Raw genomic sequence first — 25,506 nt, forward strand, 5'->3', positions numbered from 1 at the left:
ATGAACATGTTAAATAATATGAGTATGTGTAACAATGGTAAAGAAAAGGATGTCTATAAAAGCCAAATGGGTCACCTATAAAATATACTCACCAAGACCCTTTGCCTCAAACTTCAGTTTGAAACCTTGCCCTTCATTACTACTGTCAGAACTGAAACGGACAAACAGCTGATTATCTGTGGTGTACATGGTAGAAATAGAACTGCTGCCACAAAAGTGCCCATTTCCTCCACTGGGTCCTAATGGTGGGGCAGAAAGATCTGGTCCATTTCTAAGCTAAAGGTAGATTGTAAGTGTTACCAGTGAGAATAATTGTCAATAAATGATCCACAACAATGCTCTAGAAAACAAATAATCACCAGGAGATTTTTTCAGACGGCGACTTTACCACAACTTTACTTTGGGAGGGTGGGTGTGCATTCACATATCGGCCAGATTTACCCTGAAGTCCAGAGAGCACTTGACACACAATTCGGGTGTCCCCCTCCATATTGGAACCTAGCCTGATTGATGGTTGTTTTATAGCCTGGTTAAAGAATCCTCTTTTTGTGTTGGAGTCTCTGTTATGCCCCAAATTTGCTGTAAAACCTCACCGTAAACCTGTGGTAAAGCCTGCTGTCTGAAAAGCTTCCAGGCATCTATACATCACTTTTAAAGGTGTGAGATACATTGCATACGTTAGCCCCACAACAAACCTGTGAAGTCAAACTAATATTCCATTTTTACAGATGCAGAACTGAAACTGAGATGTGACTCTTCCAAAGTCATCCAACAAACTAATGTGTAAATGCAGATTTTAACTCAGTTGTTTCAGGTCTTTGTTTACTAGAAATGAATTTCACCCATGGTATATTTTGTTGTTCACTATATGTTGTGGGAAACAAAATGTCACCTTTTATTTTACTATCCCAGAGACAATTATGGCACTCTATATACATAATTATAAAAGGTTAGTTTTCCACTCACCCATAATGGGGCTTAAAAAAAATAATCACACAGATTAACTGATCTATAATGCATGATGCACTCTCACTCACTACAGTAGCTTTCATCTCAGCACTGTAGTTAATGTATGGGTTTGATAGGCATACTTTGTTTCAAACCCTTTGAAAGCAACTTGTCCATCTAAATTTGGTTTAATTGGCAAATCCATCATAAGACTCTATCCACAGGAGCACTGTGACAAAAGATGAAAACAAACTAGAAGTATTTCCACATTCTTCTTGCTCTCCACATTGTCCTCAGCTAAGGTCTTGATCTAGTCTCATTGATCTAGTCACATTGCCTCACCTCAACATAATCTCCATGGCTACAGGAAGCATCTTCATTCAAGACCTGGAATAGCTGTTCAAAATGGACACCAATGATGAAACCAGCAGTAACCAAAACGTGCCAGGAACAATTTTGGTTAGGGGGATACATTTGTGGGTAATTGGGTGAAAATATCACACCTCTGTCTGCTTCTGAGGAGCCACCACAACCTGAAAAAGGGAAAGTCCATTGTACCTTTTAAATTAATGTAGAAGTGAGAGTAGAAAAACACATTTTAAAGGATTTAATATATATTCCGCCCAATTCATCTATCAAACTAAGCTGTATCAATTTACATTTTCAATTGCTTAGGTTGTTACATAATCTTTACCACTAATCCAAGGCTTACTTTGAGCCATGGTTCACCAGCTAATAGCCCTCTTGACCTGTTTTCAGTGCCAATTGATCCATCTGTGCTGAATTTCCTTGCATTGCCAGGTCTTCACCCAGAGATGGTGCCAGTCACTTAAAAACCAATGAGGCACCAAAGTAGTATGCAGCCACTACACCTCTGTGTCACCACTCCTATTCTTCTCCACAGGACTCTAGTTCTAGACTAGAACCCTAGACTCTAGCTTTGTCTGGAAATAAGCACAAGAAGCAGGTGGGTAAAGGAACCAGTGTGTAACAGGAATTTCCACAAGAATGGAAAATTTTCATCTGGCAATGAAAATGTTAAAATAGATGCTAAAGCATTCGGATGTGGTTTGGTCCTGGATGGTAATGCAAGTTATGCTGGTACAGATGCATGGACTGCAAGATTATAAGTCACAATGAATCACTATCTTCCCCTCAGTTCTTCCTCTTAATTAAATTGATTTAGTTTTCATTAGGTGACATATTCTTCTGACAGCTCACCCATCTGGTAACACAGCAGGTGACCATGCCTTGAAAATTACGAACTTTTTAGTTGCATTCTTTCTTGTAGATGAAATCTTTTGCAGTTTTATCACACCAAGAGGCTTTCAACAAATCTCTTTGTTGAAGCTGCATGGCTTGATGGTGGGAGCAGAAATAACCTCTTAGTTGAACTCTCATTTCATACATGGTCATGGGATTTGGCTCTGAGATAAGTTGTGGCACAAACATGCAAGAACAGGTCCTTTGAAATGTCAGATAATCACGTCACCTAACATGCTGTATTTAGTGCAACAAGGTATGTTTCATGAGCCTTTTGATATGCAGGGGTGTATCTAGGGTGGGGCAGGCAGGGCATGTGCCCCGGGCGCAACTTGAAGGGGGGCGCCATTTTTAAATTTTTTTTAAAAAAAAATGGCTGCTGAAAACAAAATGGCCATCGTGCATGCTCAAATGGCCTCTCTGAGGCCCTAGGCCATGCCAGGCCTTGCAGAGGTCATTTGAGCATGCATGGTGGCCATCTTGTTTTCAGCGGACATTTTTTAAAAATAAAATTTATTTTAAAAAATGGCCACTGCACATGCTTAAATGGTCCCTGCAAGGCCATAGAGGCCAGTGGGGGTGAGGGGAACCTTTGCAGGCCCTCCACGGCCTTTATGAAGCCCCCCAAAGGGGCTACAGGTAAAAAATTTTTAAAAAAATTAATATAAGTCACTGTACACATATTTAGTTTGGCACTATGTATGGAGAATCAGGGCTTATGAATACTGAGCTGAAGCTTATGAGCTAGGATTGTATTCATTTGCTCTTACTTTGCTTCTTGTGATAAGTGAGTTAAATGTGATGTCTTAATAATATGGCTATTAATGGTGAGTTTGTTTTGAATCAGTGTGAAATTCTTAGTATTAAGGCCCACTGGGAGTTTCTTGCTCTCTCTCTCTCATTTTAACTGTCTTTCTGAAATACTAGAATATATTCCAAGCAGTGACACAGTTTACTCTGCATATCCTTTAATTATTTTCAGAGTATCTGGGAAAAGTCAAATTTTCCATTTATTTTTAAAACTTATGTAATAGTGATGCTACAATGCATAGTAGAGAATTAGACAGGCACTTCTGTTTAGTTTTCCAAGTATACCTCCACATAGTATCTGAGTATTTCATGAGCCCCAGCATACTGAAATTTGTAGTTTTCCAGCATTTTTTTGGTCTGGCTACGTCCACTGCTAAATAGTTTTTGAAATATTAGAAGATTAATGAGCTTGACTTGTATTTTTCAGCTGATATTATGGTAAAGTTGTCTGAAAGATGGTTGTAAGATGTTTGGACAGGGGGCGCAATTTCAGTGCTTGCCCTAGGCGCTATTTTCCCTAGATACACCTCTGTTGATATGTACTGATTTACTAGATACAACCAAACAGACTCCTCAGCACACATAGGAGTCTCACGCCACCACTCATGGAGGAGTTCACTTGCCTTCCCCAGAGGATGAGTGTTGTCGTCCTTGCCTTCGCTGCAGCGCATTCTCACATGAGCAGCAGTGTGGCGAAGGTAAAAACCAGGAGAGGAGAACTGGTCTTGTGGTAGCAAGTACAACTTGTCCCTTTAGCTAAGCAGAGTCCATCCTGGTTGAATATGAGAGGGAGACTTGATGTGTGAGCACTGTAAGATATTCCCCTTAGGGGATGGAGCCGCTCTGGGAAGAGCAGAAGGTTTCATGTTCCCTCCCTGCCTTCTCCAAGATTGGGCTGAGAGAGATTCCTGCCTGCAACCTTGGAGAAGCCGCTGCCAGTCTGTGAAGACAATACTGAGCTAGATAGATCGATGGTCTGACTCAGTATATGGCAGCTTCCTATCTTCCTATGAGTGTGAGGAATTCACTCTTCCACATCCCAGAGTGCCTGGGGCCCCAATGCCATGAGCACGGCAGCTCCTCACATTACAGCAGTGGCTGCTCTCGGGGTGGCCACTCCTTCCCTCTGGCTCACTGCCAGAAATGGTGGCGGGCTGCAGAGAAGCCATTTAACCCAGCGGTGATCATGCCCTTGATTGCCTGCCGCGGTCAAGGTAAAGTGTGCTGATTTCAATTCCTGGCGCCCACAGAGCCCTGTGGTTTTCTTTGGTGGAATACAGGAGGGGTTTACCATTGCCTCCTCCTGCGCAGTATGAGATGATGCCTTTCAGCATCTCCCTATATCTAAGCTGCCCGATATAGTACCAGCGGTGATTTGAGCCAGCAACCTTCTGCTTGTTAGTCAAGCATTTCCCCGCTGCGCTAATTAAGGTGGAACACCGAGGTCAAACACCAGGTTAAAAATTCGGGCTAGCAGGGCCAGAAGCACCGGGATCGGGAGTGATCCTGGTGCTCCACATGAACAGCCCAACCCAGGCTGGTCTGCTTGTGTGAATAGCCTCACAGTTTCCTACTTGTATGCTAAACCTAAAGCAGATGTGGTGCCATTTTCGTGACACAGGAAACCATAACTGCTTTTCTAGGAGTGACTCTAAACTTCTAGAAATGTTTGAAGACCTATGAATCCGCTCTTTTTTCAGTTTAAAATGATAGCTTGATTATCCTATTTCTTCAGGACAGGGCGCCTTCTATTTTAACGTACAGCTGGAATTTTATCATAGAATTTTATCATTTATGAGGGTGTTTTGGGGTTGTTTTATTGTTCTTGTTTTTGCACTTTTAGTGTCTTGTGAAATTCTTAGCCATATAAAGCTAGTTTATTTTACACAATGCACTTTCTAGGCTTAAACAAAACCACAGCATTGCAAAGGCAACTTGCAGAGTTGACCATAAGAGAAATATTTTCTTACTGTGCATTTCTGGACAAGTGTCCTTTTAGTAATTCTGAAAATATTTTGACCTTTCATTAAGGAAATAAAATAAATTTAAGCATGTATTTCAAAAATGTCTGTATCAGTAGACTTCAACACAAATAAGTTGAGACTATTTCTGCTCATCAGAGTAGGAATATTAAGATAACAAGGTTTTATTTTTCATTCCTGTTTTTCATAAGTCTAAATCTGAAAAGGAGATTGAGATAAATTTTATAAGCAACTTACTTTTATGGAAAGTAGCATTAAATCCAGCACCAGCAATACTTGCATCTGAAGTGAATTGAATGAGCATGGCATCCCTGGTTGATCTAATTGGTCCCGGAACTTCACGGCCACATACAGTGGACATAACTGGGGCAAGACTGTTGTCCCCTGGGAAGAGAAATGGGAGAAGACTGCATTGACAAATACCTAAAGTTTGAATTCCATTCCAGTTATTTGAGATTCCGCCGCCCCCGCCCCCATACTGCCACTTTTCAAGGAGCTAGCTTTTATGTGCAGAAGCAATATTATAGTGGGAAGCTCTCATTCTACCACTTAATGACATTGGAAGTCAGTCATCAAATGATAAGCAAATCTTGCAGGTTCAAACACTGCAGCAGGAAGAGCACCGCTTGAAAGTTTTTTTTAGAGACCATTAGACTAAGAAAGCAGATACATCCATCAAAAATATGTTCCAAAGTCCAATAAATTAAGTAAGCAAACCATTTAAAATTTTGTTTCCCAAGAACTGTGGATGACAAAGGAGCATATCCCAAGGGAAGCACATGCAATGGTGGTTGGAAAGGAACTGAGAGACAAAAGACTCTGATGCCAAAGATACTGAGCACGCTTCATGCAAGAAGGGAGGAGCTTCAGAGCGCTTTGAGGAGCTTGTGAATCCTTCTGCGGGGACTACTGCACAGGTGCAGAGCCCACGTTGTGAAGGATACTGGATGACCACAAAGATCCATGAGAACCCCCCAGGCTGTGAACCTGCTCCAGAGGTAGTGCAATCCCATCTCACAATTTATTCCAAAATAGTTGTCTTGTGTCTTTATTGTCTCATGTTCTTGGTGAAACATTCTGGTATATATGTATTTCCAAAACTGGAGTCAGGGCAGAGCCACCATTGGGCCAACAGGTTCAAAGAACTTGGGTCGCCACCCCCAGGGGCCATGCCTCGTGACCAGAGACACCCCCCCCGTATCTGACGTCAGATGTGGGGGGGGGGGCATTATTTCACTCCCAAACAGGGCTGCGTTGTCCCGTCTGGGACAAAAATTAGCCCATGCTGCATTGGCAGCACAGCCAGAGTCTCCCTCCCAAACGGGGCCATGCAGGGCCTCCCTCCCAATCATCAGATTTCCCAAAAGGGGCCTCCCTCCCAAACGTCAGAGGCAGGGGGTGTGGCTAGCTGGCCCCCTGTGTCAGGTGTGGGGGGGCGTGGCCAGGGGGCTGTGGCCGAATGTGGGCCGCCACCAGCCTCCCTCTGCCACTGACTGGAGTTGTTTGGTGGCCAATGCATACATCACAGCAGGCATAAGGTGGCCAGTGGTGGTAGCTCCGCATAAAGGTATTAATGTGTGGGAGCCACTTAACATTTCCATCAGCCCCATTTCACTAAGAGTACAAGGCAAAGCAGAACAAGCCATGAAGTGAGTAGATTTGTGGTGCAGGAGGCAGGCAGGGAAATAGTAAATTTTATTTTAAATTGTAATGGCGATTATGGGAATTTAACATAATGGGCCTTCTGCTTGCAGTTCATACTACAGGAAGGTGCAGATGTTCCTCACCATCTCGGAAGACTAGTTTATCATAGCTGCATGAGCTATGAGACTCAATGTCCAAGGCCAGGATGTTGAACTCCACTGTTGAGTCTCGTGCTCTGATAACCCATGTACACTCTGCAAAATGTCTGTAGTTCGAGGGCCAGCCTGGAGAGAACAAGAACAAAGGCACTTCACTGGCTGTTGCGACACCTCCACAGGCACCTGTCCCAGATGGGGGAAAAAAAATCATTTTAGAGGAGTTCTATTTCTTCCTGTTTAATGCATACGCTGTTCATTTTGCTTCCTCATGCATGTGTTTGTATAAATGTCCATAAGGCATGCAATGTTTGTGGAAATGCCTATAATACATGTAACAATGGATCCACCAACCATATGTGTGCTGGTGGATGCAACACAAGTAGGTTCACCAACCTCCACACTCCTCCCTCCCTCTGTTTCAGCCACTTCTTATCCTCTGTCATACCAAACCTTGAAAAATACTGTTCCATCAAACAGACATAAGGGCCCTTATCTAACCAATTAAATGTAGTTGTGATTAAGTCGCATTTGAAACAGTTGGAAATGGGTTAAGCTACTAATAATGCATTATTTCATTTTCTTTCTTATTTGTTACTTGATATTTCATAAGAAACCAATATTTTGTATGCCTCCACTGAAGTTTTTCCTCCATTCATCATTTGTGCTCCTGGTATATAGCTTAGTTCTAGGGGCAAGAGCTTTTCTGAGCTGCTGACTTTCACCTCTGTGTCTCAGGTTGAGGCATAAGAATATAAGAAGACCACTATTGGATCAGTCCAAAGGTCTGTCCAGTTGAGCATCCTGTTTCACACAGTGGTCAACTAGGTATATGTTTCCAGGAAGTTCATCCCTCAGGGCATTTTAACAAAAGTCTTCTCCCACTATTACTCCCCAGTGACTGGTATTCATGCTGCCATCATGACTCCTAACCAGGAAGACTTATTCTCCATGAATTTCTCTAATCCCCCTTTAAAAACTAAGGTAGTGGCCACTACCACATCCTGTGGCAAATTTAATACACTGGAACTGTAGCATCTACACAGATATACATTAACACAGTCCCTGATATTCTTGCATTTAAAACCATCCCAGCCTGAAAAAAGGGCCAGAACTTATGATTGGTGCCTAACTGCTATAAAAATGCATAAGTGGTACAGGCATTTGTGGCACTCCTGAATACCAGGTGATGGGGCCTATAGGCTTGACTGTCACACAGATACAGCCCTACATGACTGCTTATCTTAACTTCACTGTGTTGTTGCTTGTGCTTAAACTCAGCAGACTAGAAGCAAAAACACTCCCAAGTCAGCATATGGCCGCCTTTGCACATAATGCCAAACTGGAAGTGAACAAGCCAGAGATTCTATTCCATGGTTGTCTGAATGCATGAAACCACGGTTTCATTACAAGAGCGACCTGAGGTTTCCCTCCCCAAGATGTAATTTGAACCTTCAGATTGTAGTGAGTTTCACTGCTCCAACCTGAGGTTTGAAGATGGCATCGTGTTGTCCAAACACGATGTAACCTGGGTTTTGTGCTGTGTCTTCTGCCAAGGCCATACTATACCAGCCCAGAAACATGCTAGCTCTATGCCTGCCACGCTTCTTGCTGCCTGATTCTCTGAGTACTTGCCCAGCCCCCTGCTATCTCCACACCCCTCCAGGCATTGCTCAACAACAGGGACACCATGTTGCCACGTCCCAAGCTTCAAAACATGTAAAAGGGGAAAGCCACAATGGGGGATGCCTGCTTTCCACTGCGTCCCATGTTTCCCCCTTTGACAATCTGCAGGGAAAGCGGGTAGGATTACAAGACAGGCACTTTGTGGAGAAATCTCATAAGAACTGTCTTGGGGTACACCAGGATGGAATTCAAGGGCTGAATTGTTAATAATGTGTGACGAAGCCCCTTCTCCCAAGGACTGCTCTCGCATGAGAGTGACAGGCCATTGGGACATGCATGCAGGCCGGAGGGCTTTTGCCACACAGCCCTGTTTGCTAGATCCACGCAAGCCCTGGGGAAGAGTACCACACCAACAGCTTTCCAGGTTGCAGCAACTGGTGGGCAGCAGGGGTGCAAGTGCTCACTCTGGCAGTCTGGTCATCCCTTGGCCCATATGCATGTTCAATTCAATTCAACTCAGTTTCACAATATTATTTTAATTAATAATGTTTTAATTGTTTTATTGCTGTTTAAAAATATGGTTTAGAAAATTTCAGATAAAATCCGGATTCAAGAGTCCCAAAAGTGAACATCGATACCAGTGCATGCATATATATATATATAAACATACACATAAAATATATAATTAAGAACTATTACATAAAATGTAAAATGGAATAATATAAAAAAATAAAAACAAAATGAATTAAGAGCCTCTATTAACCATCTATGACATATCGTATGTGGATCTTAATCGCAGCTGTACAGAATTTGGCCACCAGATGTGAGACATAGGTATATGTATCAGACAGAAATAGGTTTATATAAAACTCATCAGAATTATTTGAATATCTAAAAACAAGAGGGGCAATAAGTCTAAGAAACAGATCACGATAAAATGAGCAATACAGGAGCACATGACCTACTGTTTCAACCTCGTCATTCCCACAAGAACACAATCTCTCTCTCTCTCTCTCTCTCTCAAAAAATATCTCTTCCTAAATCTACCCTCTAATACCACAGAGGGCAACACATCCATCCGGGCTAGAGTCAGGGCTCTTCTGTGGGTTGGATATGTCAGATTATACAGATAGTTGTCTGGTTTTTGCAAGGGCTTAACTGCTCCAAACTTGATGCCCGACCTAAATCTATGTGGTGTCCCATATCGATAATACGCTGCTTAAGGACCACTCCGGCATTATCATAGCCCAGGGGGAGCCATATGCATGTTGATTTTTGCCTAGTATGACCAACTTGTTTGCCAGGGGTCACTGAAAATAGGGGCTTCCCTCATACTCAGTTCCCCATGACAGCCAATCTGCGTACGCTGCAATGTTGGTCCCAGCCTGGGAATTTTGCCATCCCTGATCTTGCCACACTGAGCCCAAGAGAAAGGCCAGACACATGGTGCAGCCCGGACTCCTTGCAAGTCTGTAGAGGTTGAGTGCAGAGGGGAAGGCGAGGAGTGAGTTCTATTTTTAAATAGATCTAACGTTGGATATAGTTGGATGCCCCAGTTCCTGAGGGTGCAGTCCAACAGAGATCCAAAGCTCATGGAGCCTCTGATCCCCACCAAGTGAACTGGCCGTCTCATGAGAGGGCTAATCTCTGGCTGGCAAGCCAACATGGGGGCAGGAGTGTATTGGGGGTTCCTTGACTGCTTTGACCAGGTCTACCATCACAAGAGCATCCTTTATCGCAGTGAACCAGACCCCAGGATCCTTTTCCCACCCTCATTACCTCCTAGGAAGTCATCATGGTCCCTTCCCGGACTAACAGAAAATAGTGCCCCTCTCCGCTCTCCTGTCACCAGTAATCATGCTTGTGAAAGATGTTTTGGCCATGGGGCTCTTGCGAGGGTGGCAACACAAGTGTTGTAGGGGGAAAGGTTTAAATGCCCTTTCCCTGCTGAGGATGGGTGGTCCATGACAAAAAGGCATGGTCTCCCTAGGCACACCCCCTTGAAGATCATGCCAATGGTTGCCACCCTGCTGACGTGCTGATGCTTTGCCTGCAGTCTGGCGATGCATGCACTATGGAACTTGCAGTCTTGGCGGACCAAGGAGAGGGAGGGGCTTCTCTGCTCTGAAACCCAGAGGTTACCCCGGGTTGGAAGATAATCTGTGGGGCGATACCCAGTTTCAAGATTCAACCTCAGGTTCAAGATTTAACCTCAGGTTTGTCATTTGGCATTATGTGCAAAGGCCACCTATGTATTATAGCATGCATTAGAGTGGCACTATCCCACACTACACTTGGCTTGTGGCACACTTTTCAAAATGTTTGCTATCACAGGATACCATCCCAGTGTACAAACCAACAAAACATGCACCAGCAATGATATAATTCCCGGGTCTGCATTTGTCATTGCATCAAGTGAGCTATAGCTACATATGAGGGAGACAAACCTATAGGAATGGTATGTCCAACGTCTGTAAGAGCTTCCACTGCATACCAGTCCAAAAGGAAGCCCCTTCCATTTATAGAAGAATCAGAGATGAACTGGAGGGTAACAGAGCTTCCAGAAGAGGTGAAAGAAGAAGGGGCTACACCACAATACTTTGCTATGAGGCGTGAATGTGTGTTGGGGCCATCGTAGATCTGTAACAGAAACAGCACAGATTAGCAAGGGTGATTTGATCTTTAATGTTTCCTGTTACTAGCAAATAGAAATGAACAGTTTGTTACTGGTGCAATGGTTTTAACTTCAGAGCTGGCATTCACACTATTTAGTTTTCCAAGAATGACGCAGACAAATGCAAGGGCGAAATTGTCCTGGCTCCCTCAATTCTGACTAGTTTCCTGAGGAGAAAAAGACTCATTTCAGATTAATGAGAAAGAAATGAACCTCTGTTCCATTCTAGAGAATGTACTTTTCTCAATAAGGTGCATATATATTGGCCTTATTCGGGGAAATCCTGAGCTATACAAGGCCTTTTTATCCTCCCAGTATCTTCAGCTTTGTACTAAAGCTTTGACCGGGGAACATAAGAAATTCCTCCACAGGCATTGCCTTAGAACCTAGCCACTCACATGATGAGCCCAGCCATTCATGAGTCAGTCTGCTCGCTAAGGAAGCAGATTGTTTTTATGCTACATGCTTCCAAACATAATCAGACTGCTGATTTCTGGAACAAACTGGATTCCAAGCTCTCTGAGCCACAGCTCTGACATATCAAACCCAATTTTAACAATGTCTCCCTGAAAAGACCTGAATTAAAACCAGCCTAACTGATCCATGCTTGGGCCTGATCTATGTTCTAAGTTTCTGAATCCAATTCAAAATAGTGGTTATCACCTTTAAAGCTCTAAATAGTTTGGATCCAGAATATCTAAAGGGCCACATGCTTCTGCATGCTCCTACTCAGCCTCTGAGATATATTACAGAATCTCTGCCACCATCTCACCACCAGCATGTCTCGCCACCATCTAAAGTGGAGTTGGTTGGCATGGAGGATAGAGCCTTTTTATTCTCTATATCCTTTGTATTCTCTATCTCTATTCTTTATTATAGAGTCATGATGCCTAGACACTGGAACATCTTCCGTGACAGACCTGTCAAGCTCCTTCCCTACTAGCTTTTTGTAGGTTTGTTAAGACCATTCTGTTTAAAATGAGCGTTCAGTTTGGGTTAATTTTTTGTTCCTTCTGAATGTTTGCTTTTGTTAGCTTTGCTGTACCTTGTTGCTATTTATGTTTCTGGTTTTTTGCCACTGGTTTTTAAAAAATGATTTTATGGTTGTATTTTTGTTTCGTTCTTTTTAGTGCTGTTATTTTCCCCATGTATTTTGACTGTGATTGTGGGCCCCTTTGGACACTTCTGCCAAAAAAAATGGCTTACAAACTTTAAGAATTAAACAAAGAAATCCACAAAGATTTTTCTGTAAGCATAGCATCTTTTTCTGTAAGAGATTTATTTTTTTAGCTAACAAAACACTATTGACGATAAAATGCTTTTGGTTAGAGGGGAAAGTCAACAAACAATCATTGATGTTTTTCTAGATCCAGTGTGATAGTGAGTCATTAGTGATGACTCAGTTTAATTTATCTATATGTTAAAGGTGGTTTTCTTCTTCCTCTGCTTTCACTGTGTGATCCAGACTAAATTCATAACAGAAAATAGAGGGGAACAGAAGAATAGAGGGGAATTTTTATAGGCCTGAGATTTTGGGAAACTGGCCTAGCACTTTTTCAAATGTATCATGATGTGCATTACACAATAGTTTAGCTGGATGGATTTAAAGCATAAAGATTTTGTTTAGCTGCATGGATTTTAAAAAGCCTACGCCTGGACAAAAATGTATTAAATACAAGAAAAGAGGAACATGTAAACATAAATGTGTGCAAGTGTTAGCAGATTGCTTATAAAAGTCTGGTTACTAAATAGTCATCAGATTCATATAGGCAGGCGTCAGTTCCTCAGTTGCAGCATATGACCAAGAAATGGAACTCCTGGGTGTTGCTGTGCACATGAAGTAGTAGAGCTAGTCAGATTAAGGAGGCACATGCATTCCAGTGCTGGCATTAGCAGCAGCTGAGCTTTTGCAACCTTCTAACAGAACACTCTTTGGGACCAGGAAGGTTGTTCACCATAGCATTAGTAGGTGCTCTCAGGACCCCAACAGAGAGGAAGGAAAAGAAAGCAGTGCGTGCTTCCACGGACTTGGAGGAGAATCCTTTCCTGAATATAAGAACAGCCCTGCTGGATCAGGTCCAAGGCCGTTCTAGTCCAGCATCCTGTTTCCCACAGTGGCCCACCAGATACCTCTGAGAAGCCCACAGGCAAGAGGTGAGGACATGTCCCCTCTCCTGCTGCTGCTCCCCTGCAACTGGTATTTAGAGGCATCTTGCCTTTGAGGCTGGGGGTGGCCTATAGTCCCTTTAAAAGCCATCCAAGCTAGTGGTCATCACCATATTCCATGGTAGAGAATTCTATAGATTAATTATGGAATTAATTAATCTGTGAAATTAATTAATCTATGGTTGTAAACCACCCCCTCTCTGTCTGCTCTCTCTACTCCATGCATAATTTTATACACCTCAATCATGTCTCCCTATAGTTGCCTATTTTCCAAACTAAAAAGCCTCAGATGCTGTAGCCTTGCCTCATAAGTAAGGTGCTCTAAGCCCCTGTTCATCTTGGTTGCCCTCTTCTGTACCTTTTCCAGTTCTACAATGTCCTTCTTTAAAATGGTGACTAGAACTGTACACAGTACTCCAAATGTGGGCATAAGGATATTAATATATTAGCATTTTAATTTGCAATCCCCTTCCTAATGATCCCTAGCATGGAATTTGCCTTTTTCACAAACTATCTGACACTTTCAACAAGCTGTCCACCACTAACCCAAGATCTCTTTCCTGGTCAGTTAAAGACAGCTCATACCCCATCAGTGTCAATGTGAAGTTGGGCTTTTTTGCCCCAATATGCATCACTTTACCCTTGCTTACATTAAACCATGTATGCCATTTTGTCATCCACATCCCCAGTTTGGAGAGATCCTTTTGGAGCTCCTCACAATCTGTTTTAGATTTCACTACCCTAAATAGTTTCGTGTCATCTGCAAATCTGGTCACTTCACTACTCACCCCAACTTCTAGACTATTTATGAGTAGCTTAAAGAGCACTGGTCTCAATAAAGATCCCTGGGGGACCCCACTTCTTCCTTCCCTCCATAGTTAAAACTGTCCATTTATTTCTACCCTCTGCTTCCTGTCCTTCAGCAAGTTACCAATCCACAATTGAACCTGTCCCCTTATCCAAAGGCTGCTAAATTTCCTGTTGGGGACTAGGACCCGCCCCAGAATTCCAAGTAGAAAACTGATGTATTTTTGCAGATTCCTGCCTGGGAGGAGGTCCTTGGAGAGAACACACTTAAGAGGGGACAAAACCTGTCCCTGGTTTCAGATGCTAGGGTCACCAGAGACAGTGTCCCCAAGTACATCTCTTTCCTTTCTCCCATTAGGGATGAGCCCGGACCGGTCCGGAGGCCATTTTGAAGGCCTCCGAACCGGTCCGGACTTGAGGGTGGTCCGGCGGTCCGGCACTGCTGTGGGGGGCTCTTTAAGGGCAGGGGAGGGTGTACTTACCCCCCGCCACATTTCCCCCACCGGCACCTTCGTTTAGTAAAGCTTTTGGGGCGGCAGGATACCTCCCTGCTGCCCCTTCCCCCAGTCGTCGGCAAAAGGCTTCACAAAGCCTTTTGCGCGTGCGCATGTCGCGCACGCACGTCACATCTCCATGTCACATGTGCATGCGCATCGCAGAGATGTGATGTTCGCGCGTGACGTGCACATGTGCAAAAGGCTTTGTGAAGCAGTGCCAGACCATCGGACTGCGGTTCTGTGCACATCCCTGTCTCCCATATAAGTGAATCCCACTTCAGTGCAAAAACATAAATATCCCGCATTTAGGAACAATGTAGCAGTGGAAGAAAAACCTCACCACCAACCCAACACTGGTGACCCAGTGGCTCCACCAATAGAGACCACATAGTGGTTCAATGTTCCATGTTCAACACACACAAAGTCCTCCCACCAGATATATAATCCCGCCCATCATCATGATGGTTGTTTTGCCATTTACAGATAAAACCCAGTTGCAGTTATCAACTGTCTTATATAATTATTCAGGACAGTATTTTGTGGTCACTAATCATCTACCTGGTGCTGTCTTAATTGTCTGCACACTACTGCATTAGTAAGAGTTAGGGAAAACAAAGTCTGAGACAAACTTGCACTGGTATGCATAGAAAGTGATGACAGATTATATGAACCTGCTCAGGCTTTGAGATGGGGCTGTTGCTCAGTGGTAGAGCATCTGCTTAACATGCAGAAAGTCCCAAATTCAAACTCTGGCATCTCCAGGAAGGGCTGGGGAAGACTCCTGCCTGGAACCTCGGAGAAGTTACTGCCAGTCAGTGCAGACAATACTGAGCTAATGGACCAATGGTCTGACAGTATAAGGCAGCTTCCTATGTTCCTATCCTCCTGGGGAGAGAGCCTTTTCAGTGGTTGCACCATGTTTATGGAGACTACACCATGTTTATGGAATAGTCTCTCTAGTGACTTTTGCCTGGCTTCATCACTTTGTTCTTTTAGATGACAGGTAATACCTTTTTGTTCTCTCAGGCCTTTTAAATTTTGATTTTTAAATTTGATTTTTAAAACTGACATCAAAAGGTTTTTAAATTGTTTTGCATTGTATTTTGTGTGTGAGTTGTGATTCCGTGTGTTAAGTGTTTTTACTTGATGTTTTAATGCTGTGTTGTGAGTCTCCCAGAGAACAATTTCTTATGGGGTGGCTAACAAATAAAGTTTGTTTATTTATCATCATCATCATCATCATCATCATCATCATCTCCTAAGTCCTGCTGTTATCATAAACTTATTTGGCTATGACTAGGGACAGAGCCTTTTCTATGGTGGCACCATGATTGTGGAGATCTACCATTTTGTTGCAGTGTTCAAAAAGGCCCTGAACACCCACTTCCTTTGGATGAGCTGCCTTAGTTTTTCTTTATAGTTGTTAGCTGAAGGTCTTCTTTTACTGTTGCTGGTTGTTGTTTTTTTAATAGAAATTGTTTTGTTTGTATTGTTATAATTGGTTTATTCTGAGATTGTTACTGGAGTTTTCATGACTTTGTAAAGTCACCTTGATTGTGCCTGAAAGTGGCAAATCAACTGTATAAATAAATAACTAAATAGACAAACATAAATTATGAGAAAGAATACTGCATTGTTTTTCTCACAATTTTCATTGTGAAATGTGATTTACATTAAGACTAACAGCAGGACTGTGATTTTTAAAATCCACAGAGGAGACAAATGCAGTAGAAACCACTATATGTTTTTGAATATTAGGCAGCAAAAGTACCTGGTTAAGAATGTCATGGACAATTCACAGAAAGCTTAACACCTTTTAAAAAACAATGTGTGAAAGGTCCAAAATATGAATAAGAGTAAGTCATAATTTATGGCTTTAATGAACTAGTCATTAGGTGTACAGGGGCAAGAAACCTGAATCAAGAAGAAGAAAGAATAGAAACCTTCATGACTTAGGGTACCATCTCTGATACAATCTCTTTTGGGATTCTGGCTGACATAGCTTATGCATCACTACTTGCTTATAGCTCCCAGCATAAATTATATAAATACACTGATCCTGCTGTTCCAAACAATAAAACCATTAATCTAGATGGTTAGGACCTTTGATAGAATCCTGGGAATTTTGCATTTAATTTAGTTTTAAATGTATGTTTTGAGAGCTTGTGGTCTCAGAGAATACACTAAATCTATGTCTTCAGTGTGTCTCCCTTAAATGCAGTGGTTGTGACTGCATGTAACCTTAGATCTGCTCATTTTGAAAAGAACAGCTCAGCAAGCACTGACTTCTCTTGGCCTATCTAAGAAGAACAGGAAAGGGGTTGCACTGTAAGAGTGAGGTTCCTATGGGCAAAAATAGAAAGGGTAAGATGTAGAGAAGGAGAAAGAGTGGGATGTAGCAGGCCTGGATGGGGAAGAGAAACTATGGCTCTATATGGCAGGAAAGGCAATTGGAAGACATGGCCAGGAGCTAATAAAAAGCAAATTTGGCATAGAAAGGATAAAGAAAACAGAGGAAGAGATGTTGGCTGCAGAACACTGGGCATTCCCTGGGCTTTTTTAATGATAATCTGTAAAATGTCTGCAATTACATCTTTTTATGTAGGTGGTACAAATGTTCACCTTTATACATGGCAGAGAGGCACCTTTTAATGTGGTGATTCTCTTTACTTAGCAGGGGGAGAGTAACTGGCCCTATCCACCCCCAGCACAGTACCTCCAGTGACTGTTGCTGGTGTCTAACATGTTTCTTTTTAGATTGTGAGCCCTTTGGGGACAGGGATCCATCTTATTTATTTATTATTTCTCTGTGTAAACTGCCCTGAGCCATTTTTTTGGAAGGGTGGTATAGAAATCAAATCAAATCAAATAAATAGATCAGTATTCTCCTTTCCTCCTTATTTCTGACAAGCATTTTGAAATGAACATAAAGTCTGATAGCAAAACTCACATGGAAACTTTGGTATACACATTGTTTCTTAGACTCCAATGATTTTGTTGCATTAGTTACTTTCACCATAGTTTAAAAAAAGAAAGAAAAGGATACACAACTTCAAGCCCACCTTCAGCTTGTCATAGTAACAGTTGTACAAATCTTCAATATCCATCTGTGAGATCTGGCCGTGGATAATTTGTGTTGTGTTGACAGTTATCGTCCACTGGTAGTTGGAGTGGTGAGGGTAATATCTCGGCCACAGTGGAGAAGCTATTTGTCCACTATTCCCTGCAATATTATTTCCAAACACTGAAAAATAAAAGATTGATGATAGCAATGTGTTCTTCAAATCAATTTGTTGTGTAAATGATAATTTGGAGAATAAGTTCAAAGTGCAAGAAAAAGGTTTTTCTCAAGTTATCTTGAGACTAAGGGTTTGGACCTCACAGTTATCCAGTAGCTTTGGTACAATGGGAAGGGAAAGATACCTTGAAATATCATCATGGGATTATGCAAAAGCTTGTGAATGTTTAGACACAAACCTCTCTGCCCCCGTAGAAATAAGCAAGCTATTAGCTAGTGATACCTGTGCTGTCAGGGGATGGGTGACAAAAGCTGCACTCCTATATCCGCTTATGTGGGAGAAAGCCACATTGAATTCAATGGGAATTTCTTGCCCCCAGTCGAATGCCTTTGATTAGATGGATAAGTGAAAAATTAAATGATACGTTTTCAAAAAGGAAAAATAATCTTAAATGATGGAGATGGAGAAATAGAACAGTGGCTGAAATAAGGATCATTCTAGGATTTTGTTCAAATACAAGACAGAAACACTGCACTAACAGTGAGCTTAATGAGATATTTTAGAATGCTGGAATGTTCATCAAGACAAATCTGGTGTGGGCTACACAATGTATTAGCAATAGTTCCGTGAACCATGTGAAAATGGTTCATTATTTATCAATAATGATAAATAAACAAATATGATAAATAAATAAATAAAATCAGCTGGTCTTTTTAGACATACACGAGAAAGGGATAATGGCTTAATTAAGCAGAAATATCTAACACGGCCTAGTTTCTTCTGTTGTCACAGTCATTCTTCATGGACTGAAAGCATAGAAAAATCTAATCATTTATAAAGAAGCTTCCAAGATTCTTCTCACCCACATTTCTTCCTAGATTCTAGAGTCCTGATCTTAAGATCAAAGTTGAACCAATGCATTAAATCAAGTCAAGTCAATCTTTATTAAGGTCAGTGACCAGCAAAACAAAAAACACAATGAATTTGTCATTGTTCCATTTTTTATTTCTGAATGTCGAAGAGTACTGCTCATGCATAATTTGCTGCAGATTTCAGTTCTTTCATGTCTCCCATTGCACATTTCTTCCCCCACCACACACACAATTTATCATTAACTGAGAACAAATATCTCCAGGGGTAAATAACATGTTCTAATTGAATGACCAAGTGTGAGAAATATTCTTTATTCCTGTTTATTACACTGATGTAATAAAAAATCTTAAAAAGGAAATCGTACTCAACTATTGTGAAATGAGGCCACCTAATGGTGCAGCAGGGAAGTAACTTGCCTAGGGAGCAAGAGGTTTCTGGTCCGAATCCCCGCTGGTTTGTTTCCCAGACTATGGGAAATGCCTATATTGGGCAGCAGCGATATAGGAAGATGCTGAAAGGCATCATCTCATATTGTGCGGGAAAGGGCAATGGTAAACCCCTCCTTTATTCTACCAAAGACAACCACAGGGCTCTGTGGTTATCCAGAGTTGACACCAACTCGACGGCACAACTTTACTTTTTATTGTGAAATGAGAGGAGCTATTTGATGCAGTCACCTGGTTCCCCAAAAGGGAAAACACAGCTATCTAATCATGATGTGTTCTGGGGCTGTGCATGGCCTTCATTATCAGGATTGAGACTGGCCTGATCCTGGTAATAATCAAAGTGTACACTGGATAGCAGGCTGATGCATCCGTATTGGCTCAATGAATCCAGGGGCAGGGGGTCCTGGCTTACCTTTAATTAAGCTTCATCTGTCTCCAAAGAAATTGGCTGCCTGGAAGGCAGCTGCAGCAACAGTGATTCATATCACCACCTTTTCTTACTTTGCCTTGCCCTAGAATGGAGCTTCATGATATTGCATCCTTTTCCTAGCACAGTGGTTCCCAACCTGGGGGGGGATCTCCAGATGCTGCTAAACTACAATTCTCAACACCACCAGCCACAATGGGGCTGTGGAGACCCCGCAACATGTGGAGACCCCCCACCCAGGTTGGGAACCACTGTCCTAGTGCATTACTGGGGGTGGGGGGAATGGCCATGCCCTAGAGTTACAGAGCATGGTCATCCCCCCGCCCCTGCCAACAGTGCACCTTGCTAAATGAGCAAACAGGCACCTTTTAAAGTGGTGACTCCCTTATACTTAGTAGGAGGAGAGTAATTGCTCCTATCCAACCCCAGCACAGCATTTTTCCAGTGGCTCTTGCTGGTGTCTACCGCGTTTTGTTTCTGTTTTTAAGATTGTGGCTCCTTCTGGGACAGGGGAGGAGCCTCCTATTCTTATTTACTTTCTTATTATTTTGTTGTTGTTGTTAAGCAGTATAATCATCATTTATTTAATTATTTATTGAGTATATTTGTTCGCCACCCCACACTCACATCTCTGCATGGTTCACAACAAACATAAACAAATTAAAACAGACATTAAAACATTAAAACAGTTTAAAACCACAATACTAGTTTAAACGCATGGGTGAACTGAAGCGTCTAAAGAGTCTTTTTAAAAGCTGCAAAGATGGGGAGGCTTTTAGTTCAGTAGGGAGCACATTCTAAAGCCTCGGGGCAGCAACAGAGAGGACCCATTCCTGAGTAGCTGCCAGATGAAGTGGTGGCAAGCAGATGGACTTCTCTGTAGGTCTCAATAGGCAATGACAGGGCTCATAAGAAGATGTTACATATTATATTATATGATATTATATGATATTATATGATATATGATATGATATGATATGATATGATAAAGGGCTCATAAGAAGATGTTACATAATATATGATATATGATATATTATTTTATTATTTTATTTTAATGGCATTGCTTCCTGCCCTGGTGCACTCTAGCATGAGACAATGTAAGGAAATTTGATTTGAATCACCGTTGCTACAGCTGATTGGGTCTTCATTAGAAGTAAGGCCTCCTGCACCCCGCCCCCAATAATATTCGATGCAACGCTGATACAATGTGGCATAGTATTGAATCAACTGCCAATATAAGTGACATTTTTCATCGGAATCATTTCTGGTGAAAAAGTATCCTGATAGGGCTTGCATTACTTCAGAACAAATTATTGGTCTGATGCGATGTACAACCCTAGTATTTTCTGCGTTCTTTCCTTGCTTTTAAATGCACTGCAAAATGATAATTTCTCTTTGAGCTCAGTTATATTTACTTACAGTGAGCAAATGTGGCCCGGAAACCCATTCCAGTCTGAGAGCCATCTGAGATGAACTTAATCCACAGGATGTGTCCGGTGACAGATGTATGATTTGTCAAGGCGTTTCCACAATATCGCCCCACCAAATGGCCACTGAGACTGCCTTCCCAAATTTCTAGGTAGTCCTTGGCACAGTCTGTACTTTCTTCCACCTGAAATTCTCTGTTTATAACAAGAATAAGGATCCATTGATTATTAGCATAACTGTCAATATGAAGCAAAATACAAGGGAAGTAGACATACTGGATCAAACATTAATCTATCAGTCATTTACAGCAGATTTCTCCCTTTCTCTTTCTCTGCTTGAGTTTGAACTGCATAGGCCTAGTCTCAGCCTGGATGAATTTTTGGACCTTGCTCTCCTCCTCTGTGTTTCATTCCTGACCATGAGTGAATTCATGGCAAATTCACTCAGGTCATTCCTCTCTCTCAGAGGTCAGGGAGAGGAATGACCTGGCTGGCTGCTTTCTCTCCTCTCTGGCTTCCCTGTCTGTTCCCTCAGACAGGTGCCAGCAATGTTGAACCCATGTGAACTTCATCTTCTGAATAAAGGCCTCGTAAAGCTTCTCCTGCCCATGCTCTCAAGCATGTTGCCACAACAATGTGACTAGTGGCGAAGGGAGGCCAGTGGCGGCCCTGGTTCAGCCTGCCGCCAGCGGCCCCCCAACCACACTCCCTGCATCTGATGTCAGACACAGGGGGCATGGATTTGCTTGCAAATGGGGCCACATGCCCCATTTATGCTCAAATTCCGACCAGCGCCGCATTTGCAGCATGGCTGGGAATGGGTCTCTTGGCTTGAAAAGGTTCTGGCTAAGCTTCTCAAAAATGGAGCTGCTGCGAACACAGCGCTGTCTGGAATCTGAGCGCAAAAGGGGCATGTGGCCCCATTTTGAAAGCAAAACCATGCCCCCTGCATCTGACATCAGACACAGGGGGCATGGCTAGGGTGCAAGTCGCAGCCCCTAAGCATGGCGGCCCGTGCTTCTTTGAACCCATTCGCACAATGATGGCTCCGCCTCTGGATGTGACTCACCCATTTACACCATGGAAGGCAGCAATCTCTTTTTGCCCAGTCACACACATACACACACACACACACCACCCCCAACTCAGCTCTACTTCTTGCTTTCTGGGGGCTTGGAGGATCAGGAGAGGATGGGTAGCTTGACAAAAGATTATTCCTTCACATTTTCTGGACTCAGCTATGGCATTGAAAACATTCTAACACTAAGCCTTGGTGGACCCAAAGTGAAACCCTTCAGTTTGTCCATGTGACTGAAATAATTCTTTCTCTCAATTTAGAGAAAGAGAAGTAGCTTGATTTTTTTTTAGAGATTCATTAAGTTTTTGAAGAAAAAAGCCATGCATGGAACTGGGTGCAAGTATTCCTGGATATTTTAAAACATGTTTGAGGCTTATTGAAGCCCCATCGACTCAAAAACTCACCAGCCACTACTGGGCTGCTGTGTTTGTTCTTACATGAATTGGCTTAGTCTTTTCTGTACATCAGGAACTAATCTGAATAATAGTTAACTTCATTTTAACTTCATTTTTTTCCATAACAAAAAGTATATTTTTTTCAAAAGCCAGTCATGAATAGAAAAATAAAATGAAACCAGAAAGGGTTTTGTAGGATCAATGTATAAAATATTTTTCTGCTCTCAGATTTCCTTCCAGCTTGAGTGAATCCAGATGCCTCCAGGGTACTATGAAACAGAACCCAACTTCCATCTGGATACCTTTCATACAAATTTAAAACTAACCCCTTGGAACATGCAAAAGAAGAAATTTTGTAAGACCAATATTCAAAAGATGAATAGCTCCTGCCAAATAAATGGATACAAAACCAATAATAGATAGCATACATAATAAGTGACATTTCACAGACAAGTCAAAGACCTCCCACTATTTCTTCCTTTCCTTTCAATTATACATAATCTGACAAAGACCAACCGCTTATAGCAATGCTCAAGGACATGCAGAGGGTGAACTAACTTCCATACGTATGTGCGTGATCTGCTGCTACCTTTCATAAGTTATGACATTATGGTATGGATGCATTTGTCCTCTTGGCTGGAAAGAGTGTGTACACAGCATTTTGCAACAACTTTAAGTAATATTGGTGCAACTTCCTCATGGTGACAACTAAGGACCAATTTCATCTGCTTAATTCTAAATTGTTCATGATGGCTGTTTTGTATTAATAAATACATTGAAAAAGGAAAGGAAAGGTTCTGCCATTGAGTCAGTGTTGAGCCCTGGCGACCACAAATAGATTGAACTCTTGTCCAAAAAGTCTTTACATCCTGTAGTGTTTTATTATCCTGCAATTTAGAAATTGCAAGCATTCGTAGTCATGTATTTAGTATTACAGGTGGAATTTTCTCAATTTAGTTATGGTAGTAATACTTTGTTTTCTTACTGATTCCTGATCTGTATTATTGATAGTTGAATAGTGGATATTAAATATGTCGAAGTCAGGAGTTTATTTACAGACGCTGACCAGAAAAATATATACATATAGCTCGAACAGTAACAATAAACTAATGCAGGAATTCGTAAACCTTATGAAATCTAGCTACACAGATACACTCTTCAAATTCTAATGGCAACAAGACAAAACCTAGTGACTATGAAAGTAATTTTGTCTTCACTGCATCTGAGGTAGATATACTAAACTGTTCCCATTTAAGATATTCTGTAGAAAACAAATTTTGTAAGATGCTATATTTAGGTATGCGCTTTACTTGTGCATTATTTTATATACAGGGAATTTATATATAACAATTCAATGTTACAAGGACAAAATCCTGATTTGTTTAAATGGAACTAAACTTCCATGCAAGTCTGATCATAGGAGTGGTGGGAGAAATACATCCCTGCATCTGCACATAAACTTTCTCGATTAGGTAGTTTCCACACCAGCATTGTCTGTTCACCAGAGAAGGGCACCATTGCTGTGGGAAATAACTACATAATTAATCAGGCCAATATGGTTCTTTTTTCCAGATATGACTAAACCATAGGGTCACCCTCACCATTAGTATTTGAATCATGCTGGTAATGTGTGAATGAGGCCATCATTGCTACAGATATCCAGCAATCTGTAGTCCCAATGCATGATATGCATGAGCATCCCCATTCGTTTTGAGGAAGGCTCAACCCTTCACACGCACTGCTTTGTGCACATGGTACTTCCAGTCTGCTCGGGGGAGAAACTGAGGAAATCAGAACATACAGGAGCTCTGTGTGTGCACTATGCATTGACTAGGGCAAAAGGGTTTAGGATTGGAGTGCAAGTTCAGTTTGAAGTCAATCGCAGCATTATACTATGATTAAAATCTCCTGAGTCGATATGCAATGCCTGCAACAGAGCACTAAGGAAGCCGAAGGGCTTCTTTTGCATGAAAGCTAATAGAAGGAGTAATCATTATTAACATCCTCTGCTCGTTTATGAAGAAGTGGCATTTGCTGTGTAGAATGCAGTTGTCTGAAGTCTAACATGTTATGTGCTCATTAATACACAGTGGAAGAAACTGACAGCAAGCCCTTTATGGCCACTTCTGTGTTCTCCTTCCAAGTTGTTGTGGGCATCACTACAGTTTTACATGTTGGTAATTACATTTTCTACTAAACACAGTGTTTCCTTCCTGCAGTTCCATTAAAAGGCTGAACAATAACCCTTTGGAAACTGGATTTACGTGAAAGACAGCTGGAGCCGGTTGCCAGGGGAGCTCAGAATGTTCCAGACACATTCAATATTCGGCGGGTAAGGCTCAGGAAACTCAGGGCTGTTGAAGGCTCCTCTCTCCATATGGAAAGTACCCCCACAGGCTGAAAAGGGAAGGGAAGAAAAAAACCAGCCACAGGAAACATAAAGGGAGAGAATACCTCAAGCAGATTGGATATTTTGATGGCTGGGGAAACACGGGATTTCCCTTTTGTGCAGCTTCTTGGCAACAGAAATACCTACACTTCCAATTTATGGCTCATAACAGGAAATCCCAGACACAGGAAATAAGTGGCTGTATTCTCCTGCTAACTGAGCAAAGAGGCACCTATTTAAAGTGGTGATTTTCTTTATTGAGCAGGGGGAGAGCAACTGGACCTATTCAACCCCAGCACAGCATCCCTCCACGGGCTGTTGCTGGTGTCTATCTTACGTTTCTTTTTAGATTGTGAGCCCTTTGGGGACAAGGAGCCATCTTTATTCATTTATTTTTCTCTATGTAAACCACTTTGGGAACTTTTGTTGAAAAGTGTTATATAAATATTTGTAGCTGTAGTTGTAGTTGTAGTAGTATTTCTCTAATATTGCAGGTTGTGGAACAGACTCAGGGCATGCTGCATAAGAGCTTTCCATGCTTCTAGTTTTGCCTTAAACCAGAAGTGCAAGCCAGAGTACCTGGGGAGAAAGGTGCAGCAGAGTAAGGTCACAACCTGGCTCTTTTGCCCGCTTAGACCACAGCTTGCTTGAGCCTACATC

The 25,506-nt window shown here is 42.0% G+C and overlaps 1 protein-coding gene across 1 annotated transcript in view; it reads right to left on the reverse strand.

Moving 5' to 3' along the window:
* CUBN (cubilin) overlaps positions 1-25,506 on the reverse strand; it is a 231,537-nt gene that overhangs the window by 60,396 nt on the left and 145,635 nt on the right. The window contains exons 36-43 of the mRNA XM_053264705.1: positions 24,722-24,854; positions 20,977-21,179; positions 17,635-17,816; positions 10,876-11,068; positions 6,791-6,988; positions 5,241-5,387; positions 1,291-1,481; positions 93-276 (exon numbers count right to left, since the gene is read on the reverse strand). Of these exons, the coding sequence (XP_053120680.1) occupies positions 93-276; positions 1,291-1,481; positions 5,241-5,387; positions 6,791-6,988; positions 10,876-11,068; positions 17,635-17,816; positions 20,977-21,179; positions 24,722-24,854 (1,431 nt within the window). The remainder of the gene's footprint in view (positions 1-92; positions 277-1,290; positions 1,482-5,240; positions 5,388-6,790; positions 6,989-10,875; positions 11,069-17,634; positions 17,817-20,976; positions 21,180-24,721; positions 24,855-25,506) is intronic.

The sequence above is a fragment of the Hemicordylus capensis genome, chromosome 6, assembly GCF_027244095.1.
Source record: "Hemicordylus capensis ecotype Gifberg chromosome 6, rHemCap1.1.pri, whole genome shotgun sequence".
Classification (NCBI taxonomy): Eukaryota; Metazoa; Chordata; class Lepidosauria; order Squamata; family Cordylidae; genus Hemicordylus; species Hemicordylus capensis.